This window comes from Agrilus planipennis, unplaced genomic scaffold, assembly GCF_000699045.2.
Source record: "Agrilus planipennis isolate EAB-ADULT unplaced genomic scaffold, Apla_2.0 scaffold243, whole genome shotgun sequence".
Taxonomy (NCBI): Eukaryota; Metazoa; Arthropoda; class Insecta; order Coleoptera; family Buprestidae; genus Agrilus; species Agrilus planipennis.
The window spans coordinates 86,862-108,036 of record NW_020438952.1 but is presented as its reverse complement, the minus strand read 5'-3'; the positions used below and the strand labels follow the sequence as shown (position 1 = coordinate 108,036).

Sequence of the window (21,175 nt, the reverse complement as noted above, 5' to 3'; positions counted from 1 at the left end):
TATAATATATAAATAAAAGCTAAAAAGTGTGTATAATAAATCCCCTAAAATAATTATGTATTGACATAAAAGCTTCTTTTATATTTTCCTTAATGTTTCTTAATGAACAGTAAACATCAACATGATTAAAATGATCAATTTTTTAAGATTATTTGGAACTATCAGATAAAATGACAAAATGTTACCAATAACATTAAAACACCTATAGGCTTTTATTAGAAAAAAAAGAAGCCAAAATTAAAATTTAACAGCACACAAATATGTGTTTGATACTGACCCCTAATTAATTTATTCCAATGTTCACATGAATGTAAAAAGTATCAAGTGAATTACCTCAAATATGCATTAGGAATTTTTTTCTTTTTAATAAACAATCCTATTAAAATTGCAAAAGAAGTGTTTTGAAAATCATTGGGCAAGGTAATTATCACTTTGTCAAGCCTCTTCATTTTAATTAATTACCTACATAATGTGACTTCATCTCATCCACAACTCAAATTGTGCCAAAAACCACAACAAAAACAGATTAAATACACTACTAAATTAACAAGTTACAAAAAAGATAATAACAAAATAAATACCACAAACATCTCAAAAGCAGCGCTGTTATTAGACTGTAAAAACAGTTTATTCATCATATTCAAGCAATCATACCTTTTCATCTAATTTATTCTTGTCCATACTGGTCACAGTCCTATTTTTCACAATACAATCACTCATACCTCCAGAGTTCAATTCGGGTCCAACACCCAAAAAAACATTGATTGGAAGAGACCCTGAAACAGCACTACTTACTTGATACCAATGTCTGAAAAATAAATAGAAAATGTGTTGACTCACATTATAATATCATAAAAAGTCGTATATACTTGATTAATTAAGCAAAATGTAATGAAATCAACTTTTTTTTAAGAAAAATTTAGAAAACCTGTGTACTTAACATTCTGGAGAGGTATGATAAATAATAAACACTATAAAAAAAAATAATTTCTGAAGCACTAATGTACATATTTTAATCAACTAATATTATTAAGTTTTCAAACATTCCATGACTTCCAACAGAAATTTAAGTTTTAATTTCTTCTTACCAAATCCACCACATTAAAACAAGATGCTAGGGGAAGCGATTCCATTTTGGTTTCTTTGCTTCTACTTATTTATTATCAGTATAATCTGTTATGGGTTATGGTGATAGAAGCATAACATAAAATGTACATAAACAGTTTGAGTAAAAATTGAAAAGATAATTTGCAAGTTTACTGTATTTTGTACATGGGTGCAAATATTTAAGACACAAATGACATTTAAACAAGGTCTGCAACAAAGACTTGAAAATCTTCAAACACAAGAGATCATGTAGAAAGATTTCATCTTGATAAGTTGTACGTAAAACGTAAATATGCACGCATATATTGCTATATTAACATAATTTTCAGAGAAATGTTGTAGATATGAAAAGTGTTTATTGTATTCTTGCCACTTAAACTTACACTATTTTTCGATAACTAAGCTCTTTCATTTCAAAAAATAAATTAAATATGTAATTTTCACAATTTTCGCACGTTTACTTTGTGTACCATTATAAGTAGTTTTTTATTTTCTATTCTTGAAGAATATCTCATTGAACACATATACTTATACATTTCTTTCAAAGCAAGTTCATGTATTTTCTCTGAATATTATGTTAATAAAGTATAATTTTGGGTGCATACTTGCGTTGTACTTATACCAGAATGAAATCTTTTTACATGAGCTCCATGGTTTGAATTCACCATTCACATTTAAATGTTTTAAACGTTTGTAGACATACATAAATGAAATATGTGGTACAAAATACAATAAATATGAAATTCGTCTTTTTAATATCAATTCAACTGATTACTCATGATTACTGCAGGTTAAATACGTTTTATGGATAAACAAATTTTATGTAATATGATAATAGTTGAACTTCTATGGCTACAACCCTTTGTATATCTATTATCTATGGATAATATGGAAATACGCACGTGCAGGAAAAGGATCCTTAGGGGTTGATAGATCCATACATAAAACCATTTCCTAAAGTACACAACAAATAACTTGACCAATACAAAAATGACTTATAACCAACTTTTTGAAAAATCGATATCTTATCCTTTCTTCTCTGTTGTTTTATAGATTGTTGTACATTCATCCAACCTAACCGCAAACCATAGATAATAGCCGCAAACTAAATTATCATCCAAATATATCTATATACATATACATTATATAAATTCCATAGATAATACAAACTGTGCAGGTCAGTGGGTGAATACAGGGTGTTTTCCATTTTATAAAATTTAACAGCTTCATCATCCTCTTTCTAAATCGTCTTAAAATTGACGGTAAAAAAAACGACAATTCGATGCTTGAGTAATTATTATTGAAATTCGGCTTTGGCTTGAATGACTTACTTTTGTAATATCTTCCATGGGCTTGCATGCTCCACTTTTTTTTCAGTTTTTTATTTGTAAATGCACACTGACAATTTATTTATCTCAGGGAATTCTTCAAAAATTTAGCATAATAGTTTTTTTATATTTAACGGGTTCTATTGATCAAACTGGTACTTTTGTATGTATATTTCTCGTAGAATTTTTGTAATAAATTTTACGTTCTATAAAAATGGCCAATCCATTTTAAATTAGCTCGCATAGACTATTTATTGTTATCAGCACATACAGTAACTTGTGGAACCTGAAAAAACTGTTAATTGATTGAATCGTAAAAACCATAAATTTCATAGACGCTTAACATACCGCTTCGTACTTAAAACTTTTACCCACTTCATATTCTTTATCATTTAACTGTTACACTATTGTCCTGAGAAATTTGAATTAAATGTTAAACACGTATTTAATACATTGGTTTCAAGTTTTGCAATATTAAAATCCGACTTTTTATAGTGTTAAAAATGTTTCTAAACATAATTTGAAGTAAACAGAAAAGAAAAGCAATCCAATGTTAATTAGCAGATGAAGTAACGTCGAATGTAACTAATTTGTTTGAAAGGGAGAGAAGAATAAAAAAAGGCTCGAATTATTAAATTCTCATACTTTATTTTTGTGAAATGTTTAACACTAATCCTAGATGAAAAAAACTAGTAATAAATTAAAGTCGAAATAAAAATTAATTTCACGAAGGAAAAAGAGGAAGGGGTTTAAGGAATAGAACGAAGAAATGAATTTGACGATTAGGAAAAAAATTATCCCGATGAAAAACGAGTGTTTTCCTGTTTTAATCGAAAAGAATTATAAATATTGCACTGGCTGCGGGGTCGTAGAGATTGTCAGTATTATCATTTAATAAATGGTAAATGGATAGCAGCAGCATGGGCGATTTTAGTTACCACTGTAACAATTATGTATATAGACAGTTTTTATAGTAATAATGGTAGTAGTAGTAGTAGCAGCAATCGATAAAAAAAAATGGTAATAGTAAGAAATAGCGGAGGAGGCGTAGTAACACGGCACTACCACACGCGGACGCGGAATGTAGTCAAATAACACATGATAAACAAGACAATATTGTATAAATTATAAATAAGTCCTATTTTTCACAATACANCTCCATCACATCATTATAGAGCTACCGACACAACACTTACAGTCTGTAAAAATTGCCTAATATATTAATTAATCAATTAATTAATTAATAATTACTATAATACAGCTCGCTATTATTCGTAACTTTCAGCTTATAAAAAAAAAAGGAAAAAAGTAAAAATGAAAATAAAAACAAAAAAATAATATAAGCAACGTAGTAGTTTCTTTATAGTAGTGTGGGTGCGGAGCTATGCACAGTGTGTACATCACCCCCTCCTTCGCGGGGGGAGGGGTAACAATCCGCCACTTTAGTATGTAGTATTTTTTCTTAATATTCTTGTTCGATAAATAACACAGCCTCGCGAAGCCAAATACTTTTAGGTATCGCAACGTAGTTCACATTCGTTTCACACTTTTTTTTGTTTTGTTTAAAAAGGTAAAACATTTCACTATATTATGATCATTATTATTATTATTTTAGTAATTACTCATCATAACGTGTATACGTGTGTGTGTGTGTGTGTCTCATCATGTATTGTGGTGTATATGTAATGATATCTATGTTACATAATATTAAACATATGTACAACTCTTATGCAATTTATCAACGATACTAACTACACAATATCGTCCAGTCAATCTTAAATTAATTACACTTTTTACAATATAAATACAAAGGCGGCACGGAGACCAGTCGAAATCTCTTATTAGAATAAGTATACTTCAGTTAAATAAATCAATATTTATTTAGACCACTGTTTAAATTTTTTTTGTACAGTCACACAGCACCAGGTTGTCTTAAATGTTGTCTTTCTTCTTTTCGTTATCTATCTCTCCCCTTCCTGTTTATCATCAAAGAAATATCTACTACTTTTCTTTTCTCAAAGCGCTTACCCGTTGCTTTCATTCGATTCTCGTCGCTTTGAATAACAACAACAAATAACAACAAATTGACGACGAAACAATAGATACTATTATTTTTATGACAAAACAGTCAGGTCAGTCAATCATCAGCCTTGATTCATTATAAGATTTTTCTCTCTGATAATATAAAACCATTCTATCGTCGTTCATCGCCACTAAAGCTGCTCCACAAATTTACTGAGTTGATCTTGAGGGGTCATTGGAGGCACGTCGTTGCCGTCCTGACCTTGGCCATTAGGCGACGTGTGCGTGTGCAAACTGTTCGTATGATTTTGACCTAACAACATCTCGGAAGCGGCCAAATCATGAGGGGACGGTTGAGGACCACGCGGACTCGGCACCGGCTGATTACGCGGACTCGGTATAGGACGCGGAGATGGGTTTGGTTGCGGACTGCGTATAGGAGGCGGACTCCGCACACTTTGCATTAGCTGTTGCTGTTGTTGAACCGAAATACCACCCGGCGGCGGACCCATTACACCCTGTGGCGATGGCACTGGTGGTGGCGTTGGTTTGAGACCCTGAATTGGGGGGTATTGTTGGTCAGCGAACGAATTATTATATGACGACATATGCGGCTGTCGGATCGCGGGCAGTCTTTGTTGGTAGGCGGGCGGCTGTTGAAACTGTTGCTGTTGTTGTTGCTGTTGCTGCTGTTGTTGCTGTTGTCGCTGTTGCATTGCTAACAACTGTTGGTGTTTGTACCACTGCTGTTGTTGCTGGTTCATTTGTTGAGCTGCAATTATTTTTTATTGTTATTTTTGTTTGGTCGAATTAACCTTATCGTGCACGAAAGATAATTCTAGACTAAATTTTTCATATCTTCTGAGTCATAAGCAGTTTACATATTCTTGGTAAGGATCGTACTAACAATCGAGGACCAGGGAACGGAAGCGGTTATAGGTAAGCAATGTTTTAACGAATATAATGTGGTAAGAGTAAAGATGTTGTATTAATAAAACCACCTTCTTTAAGATAGTAAATACAAAGACAGTAGCGCAACCGCTACTTATTATCTAGTGAATTCAGTTTTCTTTTTAACGATAATAAATTAAAATAAAATGCTACCTTGAGGTCCAGGAGCAGGTCCTTGTCCAGGTCCTTGGCCCAGCATTGTCTGCATTTGCATTCTGTTCTGGTGCTGTGGTGGAGTCGGTTGCTGACTCAACATATGCTGTAACTGTTGTTGAGATGCCCCCGTTACTCCTGCGGCTCCACCACCCTGTTGCGCTTGCGCCTGAGCCTGTTAAGCAAAAATTATATCAAAATACATCACGCAAATAAAAAAATTCTTTAAAATTAACGCTTATTTAAAATTGCCAGTGACACAATGAAATTAGTAAAATATCTATACTAAACAAAACAATATTGCCAACCTGTCTCTGCTTTATAAATGCAGCCATCAACGGTGGGTTTGTTTTTAATATAGCTAATATTTGTTGCTGTTGCTCAGCAGAGTGCGGAGATCGTAGCGTCTGCATTAGTTGATGCAAGGCCTGTTTATGCATCATATTGCCGCCGGATGTATTAAGACCACCCGCTCCCGGCCTGACCGTTGGCGAGGCGCCCTGCATAGGAGTGCCGCTGAGTTGGTTCTGTGTCGGCATCAATTGCGGCGCCGCCTGACGCAAGCCTTGACCGGCACCACCAGGATATCGTTGCTGCCACTGTTCCATAGGTAGTAAGTTACCCCCTGAGCAAAAACGAAAACAAAAACAATTACGAATAGTATTATTTCGTAAATAAGCCAACTGAGAGATAAATATAGAATTCTGATTTAGTTTTCTTTTATTATACTAAATAGAAATATCTTTTCTTAAGAATAACGCTACTACGTAAGCGTCGATTATTTTGTCTTATAAAAAACTAACTTTTTGTAATTAAAAAATTTTGAAAATGATTAAAAACATACCTTGCCCAGCTCCAAGATGTCCCATGGTCCTCTGAACTTGCGGAGGTGGCATACTCTGGCCGGGAACACCAGCCCCGGGTGTAAGTTTTCCGTAGCCCACGTGGGGTTGCTGTTGTCTTGCCGCCTCCTCCTGTACTTGCTTGACGACTTGGAGAACGTTCGCAGGAGGGGTTTGCGTACCGGGCTTGATACCGATGCCCGCCTGATGTGGCGACTGCATTCCCATGCCGACAGTCGTGATTGCACCCGCACCACCCATTGTTCCCGCGGGACTTACCGCGCCCGGTAACACAGTCTGTGCTCCAGACGCCAACGACGGCATCGTCGCACCGGGAACAGGACTCTGCGGCACCATTGTCCGCGTATTCATTACAGCCATACGTCGGCGCAGCAGTTGCGCTTGCTGTAGCCGTTGCTGCAACTGTTGTTGCTTTAGCTTGTGTTTGATGTTTGAACAGAACGGTACAGGGCACTTAGTTTCTTGGCAGTGTTTGGCGTGGTAACAGCACAACGCTATTAACTGTTTGCATACGGGACAACCACCTATAAAACAAAAGGCAATAATAATAATTCGCTCGTCATTAATGCTTCTTGCATTCGGGTTATTTTTCATTTGTAGATCATACAGAAGTAATATATTACCTACTTAAAATTAAAAGCAACTTAAAAACAGTTATAAATTATGTACAATAGAACCACAATTTAACAGTGGAAAAATTAATTTACAGATATTTCATGGTAATGGAATTACAAGAAGCATTAATATAATAATTAATTAATTAATTCCCTTATTTAGACAATAACGGACGTGATTAGCCAAATACAACTAATAATTTTGTGTAAATTTACTGTTTACAAAAATAAATAAATGAATCAAATTATATAACTAGCAAATAATATATTGTTCTATTTAATAAAATTTATATACTGAGTGATACTCACCGTTCGTTTTTCGCTTGCAGACTTTGGTATGCGTGACAACTCGTCGCATCTTCTGACAGCTAGTGAGACGGCAATTCGCGTCGCGACATTGACATGCATGCACCAGGTTCTGAATACATCTTTGAATTGAGAGAGTGCGTGCCTCTTGAGGATTAGCCTGTTTTTCGCTTGGCGAGGAGCCGTCATCAAGATCGAGTCCCAATTTTTCCATTTTGTGCGGATGCCCTTCTTTCTCGTAGCACAGAGTGCACAAATCGAAATCGTCGCACACGGTGCAATGGTAACGGGTTTCGACGTGAGACTTGCAATGGTTGCATGTGTAGACGAATTTGTCTTGACCCTGATTATGCAGCTCATACAACATTGCCATCGTGCTGTATTTTGCACGACGAAGTGAAGAGAATTCGTAGTGTTTTTCGCGCGCCATTGTTAAAAACGCATCCCTGCCGTCCATGAGATCACAGTTTATAAAAGGGTCGGGGTCTTGAATCGGCTGAAACAAGAAAAAATAATAGCACACAAAAAACTAACATTTTAATAATCGACTTACCCCTAAACTAGCTGCCCTCTGTACACTATGTAATCTTATTACAAAGAAGACCTCTTTATGTTTGTCCATCGTTGCAAATATCTTTGCAGATAGATCATTTCCTGTCTGTGGAGTGTTAGACTTTTTACTATTCTTCCGCTGATTCGATTTAGATTTATTGCTTTTCTTCGCTTTCTTTTGGCCCTTCTTCTTACCATCCACTCCGGACTCGCTGTCATCGGATATTGAAAACATCTAACGATGAAAATAAATAATTGTTACAATTTTTTTTTGTTTCTTTAAGGAGCGACATTAAAATGACTATATAAAAAAATTAAATTATTTCGAAACAATATAATTCTGTATTAACGCGATATCTAATAGACAATAGTGCAAGTTACGCGACAAAACACGCTTTTTAAATGAAAATGAAAGAAGGAAATTAATTGAAACAGCGTAATTACAAAACCTTTCCTAGAATTTCCAACATATGACGATCATACAGGTGAATCAGTTAAGCAATTTATAGAAGTTGTACTCATAGTAGAAAATGGAGACCATGGTAAAGGTATTAAATAAATAAACCAAAAAGACTCGCCCTAATTACTACACTTGGTCACTGCAAACACATGTCTCACTAATTTCTAATATGGGCATTATCAGTTTCTCGTTGATAATAGTCACATCAGAAATTTGCGCCGCACGTGTCAGCAGATTATATTTTGTGGTAATGATGGTCTTTTTTTGGTTTATTTAGTTTACGAATGTTGGCATTATAGGGTGCGGGACAGGCGGTGTGGGTAAAGCGCCTGTATATATTCGTACACATTGTTAAATGTCACTTGTTCACTTATAATTATAAGTGAAAATTTTCTGCACACCGATAATTTTTTAATAAAAAAAATATTCATTTGTTGAACTTACAGCATTTGCAGCCGCTGCAGCTGCTTCTGCAGCCTCAGCCTTTCTTTTTTCTTCTTCTTCCTGATCAAGTTCTTTTATGCTTTCCTCCAACACGTTGGGCCAAAAGTCGCCTTCAAAATACGGAAGATCGGCTGCTGACCTAAGATGATCTTCCATTGCTTGTTTGAGGATGTCCTAGTAGCAAATACAACCACGTAATGCAAATCTCTTGTGCAAACATTGTTATTTTATTACTAACCTTGTAGTCAAGAACAATTCTTTCGATGATTCCCTTGTCGAGCATTTTCTTGTACCAGTCTTGAAGACGTTTGGGTTTTGGTATTTTCTGTTCAACGGGATGGCAGTGGAAGATATAATCATCACCTTCGCTGGGCGGACACGCCCATATATGAGCCATCGTATATCCAAGCTGTTTCACGTAGTCCATATAACCGAGCAAGATTTCGTGATAGACTGCGGTCCTGAATTGGCGCGGTTTAAAAAAATGCACCGAATCGAGATAAGCTATGTAAACGCGCCTGGTGTTCGGGGGTGGACAATCACTACCGTACTCTTGGACGTGCATACCAAAAAAGCACACATCCACACCATCTATCTCCTCAAACGCAAACAATGCTTTGGCTCGATACGGGAATTCCGGAGACAGTTCGCCACTTTCCACAAATTTAGCGCGCATGCCCGGTTTAACTTCTACAACTTTTTCTGAACTTGAAACCACCCGAATATGAACCTCTCCGGCACCGGCCTCTTTTTTTTTCAAAAAGTTATTCACACGCGTCTCGATATACACGCCTAATTTCGTCGTGGGTAATCGTTTCGCACTGAACTTGTTGTCTTTCCGTTTCGTGCCTTTCTTTTTATGGCACTCGTCACATGTGAAGCCTGATGTCCAGATACAATCTAAGTGGAGTACGCAGATCTGGTGTAATTTACGACCGCACTCATTGCAGTAAACGAATTGCTCCATCTCTAGGTGGTCGTTCTTCATTTCTTTGAACTGGTCTTTCTTTATCACGCTGCAATATACATACTACTAATAATACATGACAACCAAATATTCATTCAACGTAAAAATATTTAATTCGATTTAGTAGAACAAATTTTGTTAATTTTTCATGAAATAATAACAAATATTAAATTAAATTAAACGAATAAAATTTATTTTTTTTCAGTTTGCACTTTATCCGTTGCTTAAAATTTGATGACATACAAAATATAACTCAGCCGAAGAATTATTGTTGTTTTTTCTTTCAATTTTCTTTTTTGAATACAAACTAATATATATATATATTTGATCATATCAAAAAATTAATGAACGTAATAAATTGTAAATATTAAAAAAAAAAAAATATTTTTACTTTCAGCAGTAATTATTTTACAAATTTTTGATTTACAATTTAAAAAGGAAGCAAAAAACGATGACTTACGTTTGCGCTTGCGTAGGATCGTCTCCTAGGGTTACGGTGTCGGCTTGGATATCGTTGAAACACTTTTGGCAGAAGGTATATCTGTTGGAGTCAAGTCCAAATGCTTTAAGACTGCAGGATCAACAAGCGGGCAGCCAACAAGCGATGTGGGTGTAAATTGGTAGTTGTGTTTAGGTAGAAAGGTAATCGGGAAAGAGAAAAGATGAACGAGCGTTAAACAGTGATTTACATTTACAACGCGAAAAAATAACAACCTTTTTTAACAGTAATTTTTATCTTTATTTAANTTTGAAGAAACTATATATATATATAATAATCTGCTTTCTCCACATTCAAATTTATGTAAGCAAATATATTTGTAATTATTTTTTTAAATATATAATTTGAATATGTGCCTAAGAAAGTGCTTCGAAAAAAATCTTTACATTTCAACTGTTGTAAATAAATTAGAACCTTCAAAATAGATTTTACAACCATTCCTCATTCTCACAATGTGATTGATTAATTTTGCAAATGTAAATCACAAGCATGGGTTAATAATGCTCAAGCACACTACCAAATCATAATTGTGGCATAGCAGAACTATTTTGTATTTCGTTAATTAAATTAGCTTATTATGTGCCCTTTAATCTCGAATGTATTTTATAAAATAATTGATATTAAAAAAGTACGCTGTAATTACACTATTTGTAAAATTTAAAAACAAACACAACAGCAAAGTATTAATAGATCTTAATTATTTATTATATATTTTGTCTTCTAAACTTCGGTGTAATCAATCTTAAGTACCTTTTAGGTAAAAGGAAAAACTGAAATGTTTCCCCTTCCTGTGAAACTTATTTTTGTTTTAACTAATTTTTCTTTTCAGAGAAAGGTTTTTACCAATAGTTAGAAATAAATAAATAGATAGATTTTAATAAAACCAAAATGTGAAACAGCAATAAAAAAAAGCACTGACCTGTTCTGATAACTATAGTATTTGGCATCTCGAGGAATCGTGCACAATTGCTTTCCATAACAGCATAGGACCTGGGGATTAAATGTGTATTTTCTACCACAACAGTAACCCATTGACTGCATCACTGGGTCTATTTCTTGTTCGAATACTTCCGCTAGCTAGAATGAAAAACAAAAAAATTAATGACAAATTAAGACAAAAGTGTTAAAACTGACTTTAGTGCAATGCCGGTAGACTCTGCTCGCCTTCCTGTTGTACAGCCACGCGTTATCAAACATCAACCACACATCATCAACGTATTCCCAAGGATCTTGGTATTGACCAATGTCCAGTTTCCTTTTTATCGTTGAGAGATCCATCGGTTTTTTCACAATATCAAAATAATCAGGTATTCCCAGACTTTGTGGATCAACGGGCTGTCTAAACGGAATACTCTCAGGATCTTGACGGTATAGTTTCTCCAATGTGGGCATCAGTTTTTGCCTTAGTTCGTCAGGCTTAAATACTAAATAAAATATATCAAAAATTGTTAAGTGTTCCACTAAAACATTCGAATTGGTAAACTTACTGCATTTACGTTTTAAACTATCTTGTCCCTGAATAGGAACGATGTCTCGAGATATTGGGGACGGTTTGATGTCAGCGGAACTGTCAGGCGTACTAGGTGGTTCATCTTTAACTCCGTGTTCTTCCATCATGTCCATACCCTCCATAGTTTCCGTCTTAATATCTTGTTTTATTTCAGACTTTATACCCTTGCCGCCGCCCTCGCGGCCGTCCATCGTGTTACTATCTTCCTCTTTTATATCCATTGACGATGTGTCTTCCTGTTTGATGTTATCCAATTTACCCTTGATACCGCCATTCGAGGACGGAGGCGGCGAATCGTCGTCCTTTTGCGCGGCTGTTATCGCTGCCATCTGCGACGACATTGACGTAGGACGGGGCGCATGCAACGCTTGACGTTCTGCCGCCGTCATTCCCTTTCCTGAAAATAATACTTCAATAAAATTAACGGAAAATTTGAAAATCGTTACTTGGCAATATCTTACCTAAACTGCTAGCCGTAACATTAGATGGTGAAGAGACAATAGGGGTGGGTGGCGCAGGCGAAGCGCCCCTTGACGAGCTGACCGACGTCGGTCCCAAAGCGGTGGTCGTATGCACCATGGATGAGGTGGTAATGTCAGGAGTAGAACTGGTCATTCTTGGCGTCGCTCCTCCATTAGCGTTCATTTGTTGTTGCTGTTGTTGGGACTGATTACTAGCCATTCCACCGACCCCTACCGCCGTCCCAGATTGATGCAAACCGAAAGCGGACGGCGATGGAGCAAGCCTGTTCTTCAGTACTTCGTTGAACTGTTGTTGTTGAGTGAGCGTAGGCGAAGTGGCAGGCAAACTAGGACCATTACTCGTCGGTGCAGACATACTGCCTGATGGCGGTTGTTGTTGCGACATCGGTTGACCGAATGGCGATAAACTGGGCTGTGATGGTATATTCGAGCCCGTAGGACTCGGACCTGGAAGACCAACAGCCACCGATTGCTGTTGAGCGTTCCCAACACCTGCCGATGTTGCACTCTGTCCAGCGAACAACATACGATTTTGTTGATTAAGAACGTTGCCTAAGCCTAAAGAAGGACAAATTAAATTCAATTTCAGTTAATTATTTTTGGAATTCTTACGGCCAAATCTATTACAGGTTTTAAAACCAACATTACGTAATCATCTCACAAATATTTTATACTCTTCATTTAATAACGAAGAATAATGCAATTAATAGTGCTTACTAAACCAGGAACCCAATAAGGTAGACCAAAGTCATTAAAGCAAAAACAGAAAGAATAAGAAATACATAAATTCATATTTGCTTTGTATTATAATAGTAAAAACTGAAGAAGAAGAATTACAATATTCTCCACTGCAGATAAAAAGTCTAAAACTAAAAGTGGAGCCTCTATTTATCTACATACTTTGCCCGAAAGCATCTGAAGGTACTATATTTAGAGGTGTACTTGGGTATTTTACAATTTAATAAAAAAAACAATTCACTGATGAGTAAAAACCATACAATATTACACAGTAGTTTCAAATTACACATCAAATTAAAAATTTGGGTACGAATTTTGATAGTGAACTAATAATTAACGATCACACGGAATATTTATGCCATATTGCTAATGTAAGTGTTACTTTTGTCTTTTGCAAAACGAAGAAATTTAAAAATGTAAATATATTCTGTCCCTTATATAATTCATATGTAAAATAAAAAATGTTGTACGTTATTTGGTGTCCTAATACTGCTGTACTTACAGAAAACGTTTGAAAATATCCAACACAAGTTTATATGTGCTGTATTATGACGTATACGGAACTAGTGTACAAATTTAATAATAAATATAATGAGTTGCTTACAGTACTACATTCATGCTTACGCCCATGAGGCGCAGGCCTAAGGCGGTGGCACAAAACTTTTAGAGGCGAGAAAAACTGTCGTTTAGATTTCTCGTTTTCGCATATTTAAAACACCTGCCTTTTATCGACTAATCTTCCGTGAGATGTTAAAACCTATTTATAGTCATAATATGTTTTTGATAAATTCTAAAAACTTCCTGTATTTTTTGTTATTGCCTTGTGTGCATCATTGGAACAAAAGAAATTTAAAATCATCAGACTCTAACAGCAAATCTACATTGAATTAAACCCGCTAAAAATTTTTGGTTTTTGAATAGTGAATACCACACAACTTGTTAATACATTATTGTTACTCTAAATTGAAAGCACCACTACGCCTTGCAAAAGTATATGAATTATTGGAAGGTTTTAAAGAAGCTGTACGTTTTCTAAATAAATAAAAACTGCAAATTAAAAACTTACCAATAGAATTGCTGAGAGCTGGAGAATTGCTCCGTAAACCAGCCTGCTGAGACAAAGTACTTCCAGGAGCCCCAGGTCTCGAGCCAGCTCCAGGAACAGTGCCTTGAAGTCCCGGCCTCAACTGTTGCTGCTGTAACTGCTGTTGTTGTTGTAATTGTTGCTCTTTACGTTTCTGTCTCTTTTCTTCCAGTTCCTTTTGTATCTTGTAGATTTTCTCTGCGAGCAAATGGTAGTATTCAGAGCGCGAATTTGCCATTTCATACATATCGCCCTCTACTTTGCGTGCATACGCCACTAGATTGTGCATTCGTTTATCTTGCATCGCTTGGAGATCAGGGGTTGGAAATATTGCTTGTACGAGCTTATGCACTAAATGGTTACGGAGATCGGGCGTGACTGATTGGTGCCACTCTTTGGTTCCTTGTATTGGTGTAGCCGTCACCTGACCGGGCTGAAGACCTGTCGAAACTTGCATACGTCCATCAACACCCACCTTAAACAATAAAGCAAATACTACTAATGCTGACGACACAAAATCGGTCCGAACTGTTCAAGATTCGAATGGAATAAGGTTTTACTCACAACTGCTTGTGATTGAGTATCTCCGGTGCCAAAGAGCTGCACTCCAGCCACGTTTTGTGTAATGTTGGCCGCCACCTGGGCGACGGCAGCACTCTGGGTTGCTGCTGGATTCGAATCACTTCCAAGTGGTAAACTGACGTTTGGAGCTGGTTGTTGATTTTGCGTAGGTGCTAATACTCTAATTCCACCCATGTTGGCCGCCTGTTGCTGCTGCTGTTGTGAATGTTGTAAGATCTGATTGGACGTCGCGGGGCCACCTCCGCTTGCCAGAGGTAATCGGATACCAGGACGAGGCTGTACCACATTCGGTATGAGGCCTGCAGGAGTTGGACCCGTCGTTCCCGTCGTCGGGCATTGAATACCGAGCGCATCGTAGGCCCGACGCAAGTCCGACGCTGACGGATTTGGCGATTGCGTCGTTTGAGGTTGATTTGAAGTAGCTTTAACAAAAAAATGTAATAAAATTAAATGAATACAACATAACAAATGCCCGTTATTTTCTTCACCTACCATTGGGATTGTTTCTGTTCTTGTCTGCTTGTTTGAGGGGCAGGCAAACGGGACAATCGTTCCGCACACAATTTTTCCAGTGGCTGATTATTTGTCGCGAGGAACTGCAGTGAGGTACGGAGCAGCTCTTACCTGCTTGACATGTGGTCATGTGATTTAAAACGTTCTTCATCACCTTACAATGAGGTAACGTGCACAACCACACTTCACCGTTGGCCTGTGCTTCGCGTCGTTGACACTTGTGCGCGTGTAAAAGCAACACAAGTTGCTGTTGGATTAATTTTCTTTTTTCTGGATCTGCAAGTACAGAATTGAAAAATTAACGTATCTACATAATTCTCACATTTTAAACAAAAACAATATCAACTTTTTAATAACAAAAAGATGGTAGCCACCTGTTGATGCTGCTGGTGCCGTTCCGCCAGTGGCCTGATTTTGAGTTGCGGTCTGAGGTCCGGGTTGCGACCCTGCCGGGGCTCCAGATTGGGGTTGAGCTGGTGATGCAGCTGGTGGTTGAGTTTGAGCCATCCCACCTTCACCACCCGCTGTAGGACCAACAGGCCCTGCGGGTCCGCCAAAACGGTTCTGTTGAATTGCAATCGAACCAGGTCTTTGAGGAGCCACCACGCCACCTACAATTACAACATACATTGATTACAAATATAAAAAACTTAAGAAATGGTTTGTTTGAAAAATTACTTACCACCTACGTGGACATTTTGAGGTCCTGTCGCGTTCGAATACGGGTATGGAGTATTGGCAGGCATTACTTGACCTACTGGTCCACCAAGCTGCATCATTCCTGGAGGTTGCATGCGTGGTCCCATTGTATGTATTCCATGAGGGCCTGGCGTTCGTTGGTTCATTTGTTGTTGAATAGATGCCACATTTCTTGCATTCATCATGGGACCGTTCTGGATAGGCTACAAGCAAAAGTTTCATTAAATACTCAATGGTAGAAGGTTTTACTTGTTGAAACTCCATAATCAATTAAAGGAAACGAAGGTAAAGTTTAAAAAAAATATATATTTTGACAGTTCACAATTGTTTCACCAAAATAACTTCATCTGAAGAAGCCAATGTTTTGGCGAAACAATTGTTGTGTTTGAAACTTTACTTTCGTTTTCTTTAAAACTTTTATTCTCATATCACCCACTGGATTTGTAAGTAACTACATACCTGAGGTACCCCGTGATTGACAGGATGGTGCCCTGGAGCCATCATATTGGTAGCATTAGACAAACCCTGTTTATTCATACCACTGGACACAACCAAACCTCCTCCCGCCATCGTGCCCAAATTACCGCCCATATTACTATTGGTCATTATCATATTTCCGCCTGCACTCACGTTTGCTACGCTGTTATTCATGCCTAAATTTAATATAGCAAAAAAAAAAAACGCTCAATACCACCTTCTACTATAACTATTATTTATATGATATAAAAAGTAAATAACTGAAGGAAAATTGTAATTACTTTGATAAATTGACATGGAATGTGTATTCAAATTCGTTATTCAACTTTAAATATCTTAAATTTTAGTTTTAAGTGCCAACTCAAATATAGAAAGGTATATATCATACTGCTGTAGGAAATTATGCAAATACTGGTAAATAAATAATAATCATCATATGGTCCTTATTTTGCCTTTTGCATAAAAATAAAACTTTTGTAAACAATAACACATGTAAATATACTCACCTTGAATTGAACTCATAACCTGAGGAGAACTTCCATTATTTGCAATGGATTGCAAGCCTACACTACTAGCAATGCTGGATGGGAGACTTCCTAGAGACATCGGATCGACTACATTCCCTTTTGCTACAGATACATTAGGAGGCGATTGTAAATTTGGACTTTTATTACCTAATTGATTACCCGCAAGACCTAAAGCGTTTCCGACCAATGTTTTATTGCCCTTAAAAAGATGATATACGTTTGTTAGGAAAAGAAAAAAGTGTTCGAAGGAATTTTAATAATCGATGTAAAATACCTGCTGCTGCATTAAGTGATGATTAAGTTGTATTTGTTGTCGTAATGCATTTGTTCCTTCTGCATTTTCCATGCCATTTTGCAATGCCCCAGGGCCTGGACCCTGGGCCGGAGGTTTATTATTCCCCATGGGATCTGATACCATCCCCCATGAACTACCTGAGGAAATAAGCTCCTCCGGAAGATCGTTTTCCAAATTAAACATATCAATGTTAGATAACATTTCTAAAAAGAAAAAATAATTAAATAAGACCTTTCATCAAACTTCAGATGCTGGTAAAAAATAAAAAAATGAATGATACATCAACATGATTAAAAAAAAAGTGAAAAAAACTGAATTCTTTAAAAATAAATGTATTGTAAATTCAAAAATATCCTCAAATTATTTTCACCAAGTTTAACGTACAATTTTAGTAATTTATGAAGGAGTAAATCTGTATTTTAAAAACTATAAATTATAAACATGTACAAGTCTACTGGAAGCAAACATACACATGTGAAATATAAATTTTAATTCATACCGCAATTGAAATGAGTAAAACAAATTATAGTATTTCAAATTGGTAATGTTACATGCAAAAATAATTTAGCAGAAACTCTGACATGGCATTTTTACAATATTTGGGTGCATTATGCTTTCTAATTGTAAATATTAAAAAAAAAAAAATATTTTTACTTTCAGCAGTAATTATTTTACAAATTTTTGATTTACAATTTAAAAAGGAAGCAAAAAACGATGACTTACGTTTGCGCTTGCGTAGGATCGTCTCCTAGGGTTACGGTGTCGCCTTGGATATCGTTGAAACACTTTTGGCAGAAGGTATATCTGTTGGAGTCAAGTCCAAATGCTTTAAGACTGCAGGATCAACAAGCGGGCAGCCAACAAGCGATGTGGGTGTAAATTGGTAGTTGTGTTTAGGTAGAAAGGTAATCGGGAAAGAGAAAAGATGAACGAGCGTTAAACAGTGATTTACATTTACAACGCGAAAAAATAACAACCTTTTTTAACAGTAATTTTTATCTTTATTTAAATTAACATATAAATCAGCGTAATGTTATNTATTTAAGTAAGTTGTTAATGTACATGACATTCATTTACATTCATTCTATTAAAGACATTCCAATAAGTAAGTTTATGGAGAATAATAAAAAAACGAACCTGAAGTTTTACCAAGATGTTATTGAAGATGTTTTGTTAAACTGTAAAAAAATGTTTATTGAGGAAGATATTGACGAACAAATAATTCCTGTCTTAAATGAATCATGGAATTTAAAAATTAAAAATCATCAAGCTGTAAAAAATTCAAATAAAATCAAAACAAGTTCATTTGAACCACAACAGCATTATGCATTGTCACTTCAAATCCCCAAAAATTCTCTTGTTAATCAAATGGTCCCAATAAAAGTTCTTTTGGGAAAAAATAGTGATCCAATACAGATTTTGATCCCTTCAAAATTGTTGGAAAACAATCAGCTTCAGAAAATTTTGAGTGGTTCCCTATTATCCACAATTATTAGTTTACCAAAATCAAATAACAATTGTTTATATTGTCTAATTAAACGTAGTAAATAAATAAAAGCAAGCAAATGTATACAGTAGACACTCGGTTTCAAACTAAAAATAGGTATCCTATAGCAGTGGATCTATTTGAACAGCATAAATAAAAATAAAAATAGTATACAATAAATATTTGTATGAATGAAAGGATATTTGGTTAGCAATTTAGTAATGGTAGAATTAGATTTAGTTAGTAGTTTACACTGTAGATTACTACTCAGTGTGAAATGTGAATCGAAGCAGTATTTACTTTGCTGTTGGCGCATATTCCACTGCCGAAGATCAGGCTGTCCACAACCCATAGTAGATCCAAGATTTTGTCCAGATGCCAAGCCATAGTTGTAAACTTGTTGCATTGCCACTAATAGTTAGGTACAAATACAGAATTACTTTTTTTTCTCTACCATCACCTACTTAATTCTAACCTAGATTTGTAGGAATTTAGTAATAAATTTAGAGATAATAATTATATTATGAGAAGCTTTTTCGCTATGTACAATTTTTTAGTAGGTACAGAAAATTCATGCAAGGTAAGCAAAATACCAAAGCACACATGCAAAAAGAAGTTCAAGAGCGATATTGTTTACAAACGTATTATGTCAGTGCCATGTTTGTTTTGGAGTACCTACTAAAACCCGGCTTTTAGCGTTTTTCACAAATTAATGATTAAAATAAGTCAGTGAAAATAGATGCGAAAAAATAAAAAAAAACAGCTGTCTTTAATACTTCTGTTTCGGCTTACATGTCAAATGGTAATCGAAACTTACGCGCCACATTTATTTAACACAACATGCCTAAAATATATTTAATTTTTAATACAATACAATTTTTTTGTTAAATATATTTTCTTAGTCGATTCTTTTAACGTAACGCATGTAATTCAATGGCTAAAACAATTTCNAGACATTCCAATAAGTAAGTTTATGGAGAATAATAAAAAAACGAACCTGAAGTTTTACCAAGATGTTATTGAAGATGTTTTGTTAAACTGTAAAAAAATGTTTATTGAGGAAGATATTGACGAACAAATAATTCCTGTCTTAAATGAATCATGGAATTTAAAAATTAAAAATCATCAAGCTGTAAAAAATTCAAATAAAATCAAAACAAGTTCATTTGAACCACAACAGCATTATGCATTGTCACTTCAAATCCCCAAAAATTCTCTTGTTAATCAAATGGTCCCAATAAAAGTTCTTTTGGGAAAAAATAGTGATCCAATACAGATTTTGATCCCTTCAAAATTGTTGGAAAACAATCAGCTTCAGAAAATTTTGAGTGGTTCCCTATTATCCACAATTATTAGTTTACCAAAATCACTTGCCACTGATGTACTTCAACAACATATAAATGACTTAATTAAAAATGAAAATAATAATTAAGAAATACTTATAAGATTTGTTGAGCTGTTTCCATTTACTATATCATGTACTTTTAGATTATGTATTTTGAAAAATTGATCATTTTTTGTTTATTTGAAGAATTACCTAAAGAATTATTCTAAAAATTTACTAACAAACTCCTAAGTTGGTTATTGACAACAGATTTATTAATGCTTTGTTACGATTAAGGTTTTAATTATTTTTTCATTTTCTGATTGTGTTACCTTTTCAATTTGTATTTTATTTTGTAAATGGGTATCTACCACATACAATATGTAAAAATATTAAAAACTTGGCCGTTTTTAACTTTCTTAATGATTTTCTTTAGGAAATTATTTACTTTTTTATTATTTACCAGTACTTTTACATTTGTTTGTACAAACCGCAAAGTGAAAAGATTACTGTATGCGAATTGATGTGACAATTTACAAATTAAACTAAACTTAAAATTGAAAACTTATAACTAATCTAATATAACTGAAAAACTTTTTAAGTTACTAAAAGTTTTTACAATAATTCATCGTGCTTGCTAAAGTTATAAACTGCGAACGAAGTTATACTTCCAAGTCATCTACGTAAATGCCTATAATGTGGGTTGCCTAACAAACATTAGAAAGAAAGATAAGAACTACAAAGCTAATACAAATTTAATAAAATGAATAAATGTATTTTAATTAACAATAGGGAGAATAACTCTTAATTTTATGTATGTATATTATTGAAAATATCTTGTCAATTTAATGAACTAATAAGTAATTTTGAGTTTAAATTAATGAGTTACGTAATTTTAAAATTAATAGACGTTAGCAGTGTAAATTATATAAGTAAGCAAAAAATGTAAAAGTAAATAATATATTTAAACAATCAATTATAATAATTAATCAATGAAATATCTTATTTCAGCCTTTTTTATCTTCTTTTGCACATTCATCTGCTGCTGCCCCGGTGTTGCCTGTTGTCTCGGCGATATCTGGAGCAGGCGGTTTAAACATTTTATCTTCATTGATCATAACAAAAACCTTGTCTGCAAGAATTTCTACAAATCTGTCAAAGAAAAACACCAAGGCGCATGTTGCCACTGCAA

At 35.0% G+C, this 21,175-nt stretch overlaps 2 protein-coding genes and 1 long non-coding RNA gene across 5 annotated transcripts in view; 1 reads left to right on the top strand and 2 right to left on the bottom strand.

Annotated features, from left to right (window-relative positions):
• Window positions 1-1,960, bottom strand: part of LOC108740662 — a 5,590-nt gene extending 3,630 nt beyond the window's left edge. Inside the window, exons 1-2 of the long non-coding RNA XR_001938383.2 lie at window positions 1,089-1,960; window positions 655-808 (exon numbers count right to left, since the gene is read on the bottom strand). This is a non-coding gene — a long non-coding RNA (uncharacterized LOC108740662). The remainder of the gene's footprint in view (window positions 1-654; window positions 809-1,088) is intronic.
• A 1,750-nt stretch (window positions 1,961-3,710) lies between these two features.
• On the bottom strand, window positions 3,711-19,421 carry LOC108740623 (CREB-binding protein). 3 transcript variants are annotated; one of them, XM_025974835.1, is made up of 22 exons: window positions 18,960-19,419; window positions 17,153-17,376; window positions 16,858-17,077; window positions 16,334-16,527; window positions 15,858-16,077; window positions 15,550-15,786; window positions 15,155-15,451; window positions 14,645-15,084; window positions 14,063-14,555; window positions 12,238-12,816; window positions 11,754-12,185; window positions 11,401-11,690; window positions 11,186-11,343; window positions 10,228-10,338; window positions 9,039-9,816; window positions 8,801-8,974; window positions 7,898-8,131; window positions 7,348-7,840; window positions 6,406-6,948; window positions 5,870-6,186; window positions 5,562-5,736; window positions 3,711-5,229 (listed from the first exon to the last, which is right to left on the bottom strand). In XM_025974835.1, exons 1-22 carry the CDS (start codon window positions 19,063-19,065, stop codon window positions 4,649-4,651), a joined length of 7,296 nt encoding a protein of 2,431 aa, XP_025830620.1. In that variant the 5' UTR covers window positions 19,066-19,419; the 3' UTR covers window positions 3,711-4,648. The 3 variants fall into 3 exon arrangements, with proteins under 3 accessions (XP_025830620.1, XP_025830622.1, XP_025830621.1); XM_025974837.1 differs by having other exon boundaries at window positions 4,649-5,229; window positions 10,228-10,308; window positions 18,960-19,421; XM_025974836.1 differs by having other exon boundaries at window positions 4,649-5,229; window positions 11,754-12,173.
• A 200-nt stretch (window positions 19,422-19,621) lies between these two features.
• LOC112904575 (transcription initiation factor IIA subunit 1-like) lies at window positions 19,622-20,410 on the top strand. Its single transcript, XM_025974857.1, has one exon. The coding sequence runs from the start codon at window positions 19,633-19,635 to the stop codon at window positions 20,089-20,091; it is 459 nt and encodes a 152-aa protein (XP_025830642.1). The 5' UTR covers window positions 19,622-19,632; the 3' UTR covers window positions 20,092-20,410.
• Window positions 20,411-21,175: the final 765 nt, after the last annotated feature.

Coding starts and splice junctions, on each gene's coding strand:
- LOC112904575 (XM_025974857.1), top strand. CDS start 19,633: ATGGAGAATAATAAAAAAACGAACCTGAAGTTTTACCAAGATGTTATT.
- LOC108740623 (XM_025974835.1), bottom strand. CDS start 19,065: ATGCAACAAGTTTACAACTATGGCTTGGCATCTGGACAAAATCTTGGA. Junction 15,085..15,154: donor GAACAGAAACAATCCCAATG/GTAGGTGAAGAA, acceptor TTTTTGTTAAAG/CTACTTCAAATCAACCTCAA. Junction 11,691..11,753: donor TAGTTTAAAACGTAAATGCA/GTAAGTTTACCA, acceptor TATTTTATTTAG/TATTTAAGCCTGACGAACTA.